The sequence below is a fragment of the Haliotis asinina genome, chromosome 1, assembly GCF_037392515.1.
Source record: "Haliotis asinina isolate JCU_RB_2024 chromosome 1, JCU_Hal_asi_v2, whole genome shotgun sequence".
In the NCBI taxonomy this organism is placed as follows: Eukaryota; Metazoa; Mollusca; class Gastropoda; order Lepetellida; family Haliotidae; genus Haliotis; species Haliotis asinina.
In genome coordinates this window covers 17,383,982-17,393,748 of record NC_090280.1, presented here as the reverse complement: position 1 = coordinate 17,393,748, position 9,767 = coordinate 17,383,982, and the positions used below count along the sequence as shown (strand labels likewise).

At 41.7% G+C, this 9,767-nt stretch overlaps 1 protein-coding gene across 1 annotated transcript; it reads right to left on the bottom strand.

The window, feature by feature from the left end:
• Positions 1-3,879: 3,879 nt before the first annotated feature.
• LOC137287676 (beta-1,3-galactosyltransferase 1-like) lies at positions 3,880-7,120 on the bottom strand. Its single transcript, XM_067820071.1, has 2 exons — positions 7,097-7,120; positions 3,880-5,539 (listed from the first exon to the last, which is right to left on the bottom strand). Exon 2 carries the CDS (start codon positions 5,499-5,501, stop codon positions 4,122-4,124), a length of 1,380 nt encoding a protein of 459 aa, XP_067676172.1. The 5' UTR covers positions 5,502-5,539; positions 7,097-7,120; the 3' UTR covers positions 3,880-4,121.
• Positions 7,121-9,767: the final 2,647 nt, after the last annotated feature.

The following is a 9,767-nucleotide window of genomic DNA, read 5'->3' as shown; positions in this document are numbered from 1 at the left end:
CACTGAGGCTAAACTAACGCACTGTTGCAGTTGTTGACTTGGATGATGACGACGACGATGTTAAAATGACTACCACGACAGCGATGATTATCAAGACGATGGTGTGGTCACTAATGGGACTGAATGAGTGAGTGAGTAAGTGAGTGAGTTTAGTTTTGCGCCACACTCAGCAATATTACAACTATATGGCGGCGGTCTGTAAATAATAGAGTCTGGACCAGACAGTCCAGTGATCAACGACATGAGCATCGATCTGCGAAATGGGTAACCGATGACATTTGCCAACCAAGTCTGCAATTATTTATTTATTTATTTATTTATTTATTTATTTATTAAATATTATTAACTGCATAAATAGTTTAATACATTTAATCATTTCACAAGTAATCAGCTGTTTCAGAAATCTCGAACTTAAAAAGTTTGAAAAAGAAAAGTGATGCATATAGATGCACTAATATTTTGTGGGTTCCAAATGGGTAGATCAGCTGTGATCAAGGGAGGTAACTTTTGTTGGCGTGGATGCAAGATTTGAAGCAAACGAAGAAATCGAACACTAATAGGCGAGATTTCTCACATGACTCCATATCACAAGCGACAGCATGTCTATACCATGGACATGAACCTGAGGCGCGGACGTCGGAGAGAACAACCTGTCAATAACCCAGTGTGATTAACAACGCCAGTTGAAGACACTTTTCTGAAGAGAATCAAGGCTATGGCAAGAGCGTTTCCTGATCAATGTTCAAAGGAGGTGTTAATATTAGCAAAATCAATATAAATATTTGCCTGTAAGAAGATTAAAGGTTTCATTGTTCGATTAACAGGTACTGTTTTGAGGAATCCCCTAAGGCTTTGTTAAGACTTAAGTTTAACTGTTATCTGTTAGTATATTACTCTGTACTGTTGAAAGTTGCGTGTTTTTCACCAGCTGCTAAACACACACATTTATCGCTTAAATTTTTTTACACATTTTTGAAAAAAAAAGAACATTTTAAAAGAAAAAGGAAAACTGTTCATTGCACATGCTGCACGTTAGGATAAGGATGCTAGATGTTTGCCAAGACAAAACATTATGTTTCGCATAAATATTAGAAAAATAATGATTTTCCAGCATGTGCCATATTCTCTTTTCTATATTTGTCACACCGACAGGGTGTACTGGCTCTTGAATTGAGTCCGGGTATACATACAACATGACGAATCAAAGCTTTAATCAACATACGTTGTTATACTGAGGTAGTATATGGGTTCGCATTGTAATGAGTTTTTAAATAACTGTGGGATACCAAGTTATTAACAATCACGTATTCTGTATTAAGCTATTTTACCTGTTTACTTTCCATTGAGTTATTTCCCGTCTCTATTTTGTACTGAGTTATTTCCTGTCTCTATGTTGTACTGAGTTATTTCCTGTCTCTATGTTGTATTGAGTTATTTCCTGTCTCATTGTTGTACTTAGTTATTTCATGCCTGTGTGTTGAACTGAGTTATTCCATGCCTGTATGTTGTACTGAGTTATTTCCTGTCTCTATGTTGTACTGAGTTATATTCTGTCTATATGTTGAACTGAGTTATTTCATGTCAGTGTGTTGTACTGAGTTATTTCATGCCTATTGAGAGGATACGGGACTGGGTTTTGTGTGGTGCAAAAAAACTTTTTCAATGCTCTATCACTCGAATGAAACCTATTAGGGCAAATTCACAGAAAACAAGACTGTTGACAAATCATATATTTTACGAACGCTTCATATGCCGTTGCTGTTATTTTTGTGTCCAGAGTTGGCTGACGCTGACGAGCAATGAGGAAAAGCAGCACGTGACCCTATCATGCAAAAGTTGAATCTCGTTTCCGCGAGAAACCAACGTTATGACCACCAGCACTGATCTACTGAGTTTAAAATTCCATTGAAGCTAAAATGATGTCAGCATGGAATTAGCAGCCTCCGGAACAGCCCACTCAACGGCTCCAGTGCTTTATCCAATCATTTACAGCACTAGCCAGTGTTGAATTTGAAAAGACCATATCTATTTCCCCAAATCAAAATTAACAACTCTTGGTCACGGTTCAAATATTATGCTACGTCACGTGACGTACTTTCACATGGAGAGGAGCCATGGTGAAGTGGACAGGGTTTGTTTTAATGGATACCGGTGGTACGTTTCACTTACCCTGTCTTAAACGTCCTAATATTCAACTGGAGCAGTGGCATAGCTTAGTGGGAAGAGCGTTTGCTCGTCACGCTGAAGACCCGGGTTCGATTCCCAACATGGCTGCAATGTGAGAAGCCCAATTGTGGTGTTCGTCGCCCTGTTATTGTTGGAATATTCATAAAAACGTCGTAAAACTAAACTCACTCTCTCCTAACATTCAGCTCGTAACCCTCCACTGCTCACACCATTATGGGTCCGCTCGGAATCAGTATACTGTGTTTCAGTAGGGTGTCCGTGTTACACTACGGTAACATACAGAATGTTTGACTTGAGCGTCCGACTCTACACCTGGGCCCAGGTTTTCGAAGCTCTCTTAGCGCTAGGATAGTCGTAGGTTAATATTAATGCATGGCACTTACGACTATCTTAGATTTAAGAGAGCTTCGTAAGTCACGGCCCTGGGCGAAGACAAATTCTGACGATGTCTTACTATGGACATGTTTCGCGATGGAACCCGTGCAGGTCACGCGACTTGTTGACGGCTAGTTGTCATATTTACCAGCTAAGCTGTCGTACCCATCTCAACTAGGCTGAATGTAGGCACAGCATATGATAACCGAGGGGAGAAAGAACTTCCATTGACAGTTTCTCTTCTATGTGATGTCATGGTACCACGAGAAAGTATATGAAACTGACATAAATTCCAGCTATATGGCGGCGGTCTGTAAATAATCGAGTCTGGACCAGACAATCCAGAGATCAACAACATGAGCATCGATCTGCACAGTGGGGAACCGATGACATGTGTCAACCAAGTCAGCGAGCCTGACCACCCGATCCCGCTAGTCGCCTCTTACGACAAGCATAGTCGTCTGTTATTGCAAGCATGGGTTGCTGAAGGCCTATTCTACCCAGGATCTTCACGGGTCCCACTAAGTAATAAACAACAAGTGAAAAAAGCTAAATGAAATGGCTTTACCCATGTGTACGACATTGTGCGGCACGCTGATTTGATGCAAAATAATATTCACGTCAGATTAGTGTCACCTTTACTCTAGGTATCAGCTGACAGTTGATACTAACTTAATGCACCATTTACTTTTCTATAGGCTGAAGACAACGGTGAGTGTGCCTTTAAGTGGTGTACCCCTGTTGAATGGGAGGATTGCCATTTGGTGTGTGGTTCATTGAAGCCTCATGAAAGAATGTCGAGTTTTGATTGGTCCACGTGACTCTGATAAAATACCATGTGTGCTTGTTGACAACGACGTGGGTAACAGTTATACATATGAAAGTGATCCATCAATCGTCACCCAGAGACTGCAACATTTCAAGTCACACGTGACCATAATACACAACACTGGAATATTCTTTTTCCGAAAATGTTTGGACATGAGGGTAGAAAATACCCATCGATGATAAAGACAGTATATGTCACCGTGCAGATTTTCTTTGAATAATGATTCTTTGAAAAGAGGTAAAAAAACTTATTTTCAGGACACCTGACACATTAACTATTTCTTTTAAAAAAAATATAAAAATCCCAGCCAAATTCTGTTCCTTCAGGTGTTCTAAAGTTGAAGCCATTTTTGGATAATAAAACACAACAGGTTCTTGAATAAACATTTTATGATATCATTTGTAGTCCAGTCACACCGTGAAACAGTTATTAATGTTTTATACCCACACAAAAGCAAAGCCAGCCACCATGTAGGAAGATAACAACCCTTTTGATTGTCTCGAACCCATGTGGGACGATCCCGATAGTCTAGTGGGTGAGGGCTTGACAGTTACCTGAAGGCCCGGGTTTGATTCCCCACATAGATAAGATAGTTAAGGTGATGATTCCAACCCAGTGTCGCGTCTCACAAAGCGATCTAGGCAGTATGACTACCGTATTTCTCAGATAGTTTTGTGAAACAGGGCCGAGAATACAGATAAACAGATGTGGTAACTGTGTCTGGCATTGTTTACACAATACGCAGTGGCAGGTCTTTCCCCAAATAGCGTCTCAGCTGTTGGAATACTCTCACGTTCTCAGGGCAACCTGTCCCATTAATTGCCAACGTATTATAAATGCCTTGCATGAGCGAGGGGTCAACAGCATGAATGAGAACGTAGTCTGTAATCCTCGCCATATCACACACTGCGGAATGATGCCGGTACCTCCTCTCTATAAGAGCGGGGAGGTACTGCAGCTGATAACCAAGCGCCTTTCGCAAAACTCCCGTCACTCCAACATCCTCCAGTGGGAATTGTGGGAAATATTTTGAGATGTTAAACAGCGGATGTGCCATTGAAACCGGAAGTAGATACCCTCCGCCGCTTACGTACTTGGGAAAACGTTTAAAAGGGTACAACTTCCGGTCTACACCCCAGTGGCCCGACCTCAGAGCAGGGATAGGATAATTTTGTCGGCCGTAAATATATTTCTCTGGGGCCTGATTGAATCTTAGTTTCTTTACAAAACGAATCAGGCGAGACAGATGCACAAACACGTCATCGTCTGTTTTCAGCATGTAGAATGCAGAGGAACAGTATTGAGCCACCCAACGCAACCCCATCAGACTCTTCAGTGTCAGATTTCTATACACGTCCGTGAAGTCTTCTTGAACAATATCACCATGGATCTTGTTTTCCTTTTCAAGGAGAATATTTTCTGTGTTATTCCGGCTTTTCCCGAATAGAAATACCACTCTTGCTGTTCCTGGAAGGCTTTCGTTCATCCAAAGACCCCTTCTGGCTTCTCCGCCCCATGTACTCCTGATGACGTCACGTCGCTTCCGGTTCTGGTGTCTGGAGTGGATGGTGACCACGACATCGATCTCCTGTACATTGTCACACATTGACTTTGCTGACAGGAGGAATTCAAACTTGTGCGGGTTGGTCACAGAAGTCGTTGGTGTGAAGTAGTCGAACCAGACGGAGTCGGAGACGTTGTTGTGCCAAGCTTCAGGATCCTTGTCCGGGAGTTGCAGTGCCAACATGTGTCTAAATGTGGACTTGATATTCCCACGTGTCTTATTAAGAATGTCGTCCTTGAAACCACTTGGTAAACGGTTTTGAAGTATTTCATGCAGTGTCTTATTAATTCTGTTTTCAATACCTTCTTTGCCTTTAATCACTTTCGAAGTCGGATAATTTAATTCATCACTGTGCAATCTACCGAAACTGAGCGACTGACCTTGACCTATTTTCAGCTGACCTTGACCCTTTATGACAGGATTCGGACTGGATCCGTGTTTACGCAACTGCCCATTGTGGACGGAGTGTCGGATGACCACGAGACTGATAGTGACGATGGCGACAACGACGACAATCATGTAACGGTGTCGGTAAAGCCGCGTCATCCTCCGTTTGACAAAAAGGAAGCCATCGTACAGGAAGCCTGGAACCAGATAAAGTTTAGTTTAGTTTTTCGCCCCTTTTAGCAATCATTTAGCAATATCACGGTTGGGGGACACCAGAAACGGGCTTCACACATTGTACCCATATGGGGAATCGAACGCGAGTCTTCAGCGTGACGAGCGAACGCTTTAACCGCTTGGTTACCCCACCAACCCGGACACAGTGAAGGACAACGTTGGTGGGGATCGGTTACAAACGACTACATGATCGTCAGGACTCTTTCAGTTGTACTGAAGTCAGGGAGATAGTAAATGTAGACAAAACACCCAAAAAACAAACAAACAAAACAAAAACAAAAACACAAAACAAAAACAAAAGAAAAGAAAAGAAAACAACAACAAAAAAGCACAAAAGCAACAAACAAACAAACAACAACCAAAACAAACACAGAAAAACAATTAGCCACTTTGTACTGTCCCCGTTATGCCATGTTACATACCCTGGACACATTGGCTGAGATAAGTTCTTTTTATGGCCCGAATAGCTCGGAGGGAGATGAGTAGTTTAGTGGTTAAAGCTCATTTCTGTGTGACCCGTGAAGGTCCACCCGGGGTAGAATAGGCCTTCAGCAACCCAAGCTTGCCATAAAAGGCGACTCAGCTTGTCGTAAGAGGCGACTAACGGGATCGGGTGGTCAGGCTTGCTGACTTGGTTGACGCATGTCATCGGTTTCCAATTGCGCAGGTCGATGCTCATGTTGTTGATCACTGGATTGTCTGGTGCAGACTCGATTATTTACAGACCGCCGCCATATAGCTGGAATATTGCTGAGTGTGGCGTAAAACTAAACTCACTCACTCACTCATTTCTGTGTGAAGCCCATTTCTGGTGTCCCGTCATGATATTGTTTGACGTATTTTACAAAATAATAATTTGGCATTTGCCTTGGAATGTGCAAATGTATTCACTGAGAGCACAAAAAGAGTACCAACAGTGCAGTTGAATGTGATTTATCGACAAATAATTTTGATGCAGTCATAAAGGCAATATTATTGATTCCCATCACCCCAACTATGTGAGTAGGCAGACATAAGTAAGTATGTGGCTTCACTCTCCTTGTTTTACAAAACAATCAACGTCGGATTATGTGATTAAAAGCCGTGCGAAGCTACTCGCAATATCCAAACAGTGAATAAATGTAAACATGAATAAGCCTCAGGTGGTAGTGACGCTGTAATGAAACAATAGGCGTCTTAAACATCTTTTGAGTAGTACATGTATATTGTTTTACTGCGCACGTAAAATCAGTGTTTGATATAAGATCAGAGAAAATAATACTGTAACTTGATCTCCGTCGTCGTACGTGCCTTGCTATCTCGAATATCCGCATATCTCGAAGTTATAAAAATGTCGGTAGTTTCGAGATCCCAGAGTCTGACAGTGTGATAAATAGCAAAGATCAGCCGAAACGTAATTATTGCCCTTAATAAAACATAATTCATTTCAGGTGATACCAAATTTACAGAAAAATGTCAAATTTGCAGAAAGTGTCCATGTATATATACAACGTAGATGGCATCGTTTGAAATCGACTAACCTTTTCGAATCACCGCGCACACCATCGTCCTGTGTGGACTTGTAGTCAGGTTTAAGTGCTGTTGTGAACAGTAGCTCATGTTGCCAGGTGTTACAAAGCCGCTTTAGCGGATCCTGCGGCGATCATGTGCGGGAACAGATGGTTGTGGCTGCCATAAATACATGTACCTGTATTAGCGGGAGGTATTAACGGTATTGTCGATTTGAAATAAGTAGGTAAATATCTATATGAAGGGACTAAACGATTAAGGTACTGGCTCCAAGTGACTTTGTTGTGCGCCATATGTCCATAGTACGTAGACACCCGTGAAGATCTGGAACAGAAATATTTAGCAACCCATGCTTGTAAGAGTTGACTAACGGGATCGAGTTGTCAGGACCTTGATCTACAAAACGTTCGCAGCGGTGAGACATTCGTAAGCCAGTGATAAACTATAGAGTTACGACACGTTCGTAACCTTACGAACCCTTTGTAGATTAGGGTGCGGTTATACAAAACAACCTTAGCACTAAGGCTACCTATGGCAAAGCATGAGAGGTACGGCCACCTTGGCGTTAAGATCACTTTGAGCAACGGCATCCAGGACCCTGACTTGCTGATCGACATTCATGACGTCACTCACTGGATTGTCTGGTCCAGACTCGATCACCTATACTGCCGTCGTATAGCTGGAATACTGTATGAGGTGTTGACCAACAAAGGAACAAACAAACTAGCAAATTGCTTGGATCGATGCATATGATGTCGAATCTGACCACCCGATCCCGTCTCTTACGATAGCCATGGGTTGCCAGTTCTAACCTGGATTTTCACGGTTCAATTATAACACAAGGGAAAAGCATTGAGCACAAAGTTTCGTTTATCCAGTGATGAATGAAAACATTTTACTGAATCATAACCTACATTGACTTGGCATGTACTTGTATGCGTCTGTGGAATTTAGTAAATTTGGTTTCTGTCGGGCCGTACAACGAGTGTCCATAGACCTTCGAACTTCAGTCGGAGATCGATGCTCAATTTGTTGATCACTGGATTGTCTGGTTCAGTTTTCTGTCTTACAGACTGCCGCCACATGTAGCTACAGCCTTTAACAGGCAATATCAAACTTAAGTGATGTGTGTGTGTGGTGAGTGTGTGCGCGCGCGTGTATAATCGCATGTGCGTGCGTAGTAGCTGTAAGTGCGCCGTGCGGCGTGGTGAGAATAAAAAGTTTTTTTTTCAAAAGGAATCATCTCGGGGCCAAAGTCTTTTGTTGACTCGATGTCATATACTGCAGCTGTTTCTCACATAAATATATCATCGATTTGAGAACCGTTGTTCGCTGTGAAATGTGCAACCGGAGGTGTAATCTATTGAAGTCAGTGTAATAAACAACAAAGGTAGCAACAATTAAATTTGACTCACTTCGTAGTCAGCATACAGCAGGCTGAAGTTGAGGAAGATGACTGTCGTTATCACCTGATGTATTCCCCAATGTGAGTATATCTTTTGGATTTTGTGTAATTATGTAGTGTCTGGATTGCAGGTAAGCTTGGGTAACATTCACACACTATTTCAATGCGCACTGACGTGCTGTTTAACGCCGCACTCAGTATTATCCCAGCCCTATGGCAGCGGTCTGTAAATAATAGTCTCGTCCAGACAATCCAGTGAATATCATCTTGAGCATTGATCTGCGCAATTGGGATACGATGACAAGTGTCAACCAAGTCAGCGAATCTTGCCGCACGACCCTGCTTGTCGTGGAATACACACGCACGCACGCACGCACGCACGCACGCACGCACAAGAATGACATTGAATGATAACGTCATTGTAAGCCTTGGGATTCTGCTTGTCGTTGTAGGCAAACACTTATGGAAACACTCGGGCAATGACGCTTATTGTGTTCATTTACGGGGATTTATTAATAAGTTCCGGGGCATATATAGAAGGGTTTGCGCAATACTGAACTCTTTTCTTGTGGGCATTCCATTGTGTCATGTAGGTATATCCGTAGGGACTTGAGTCATTTGAGTTTCACGTGACATATAGGTAAAATAAGCATGTCTCTGTGGCCTTTGGAAAGGTGAGCAGTGGTACGGTACTTTCAGATTGTTGTTTCTCTTAAAGCGATGCTCCCCGATTTGCAATAAATAGTTGCAAGAACCTTCATGGACAAGCTCCATACAGAGCCACGTTATCAAGATGATTCAGAGTATGTATTTTAATCAATTATTGACAATCTTTTTAAATAAAATCGTTGCGATGTAAAGATAGGTAAACCCATTTCCTTAAGATATTCCAAGTAGTTGGGTGACTGAAAGATTATTTTGTTTGTTGAGAATTATTTACACAACGTGATGCGTGCATGTTAAGTTATTACATGGTCACTTCACTTATGAGTATATGCTGAGGTTGTATGATTGTATGGTTGTATGGTTGTATCATTGTATGATGATCCGTCTGGGTAAACGAATGTATACGCTGGAATACTGGCTTTAATTAAACGCTATATTACATACATTAACAAGACATAACTCGGAAGAAAGCAGTTGTCAAACCAATGTCTTTAGCTTATTATTTCTTTTTTGTTTGTTTGTTTGTTGTTGTTTTTTTTAAAATAAAATGAAAAAACAAACAAAAACACATTAACTTTATTGTTATAACCGCAACTAAAATATGCAGCGAG

Bases quoted from the DNA above. Each gene is read 5' to 3' on its own strand.
- LOC137287676 (XM_067820071.1), bottom strand. From the start codon at position 5,501: ATGACGCGGCTTTACCGACACCGTTACATGATTGTCGTCGTTGTCGCC.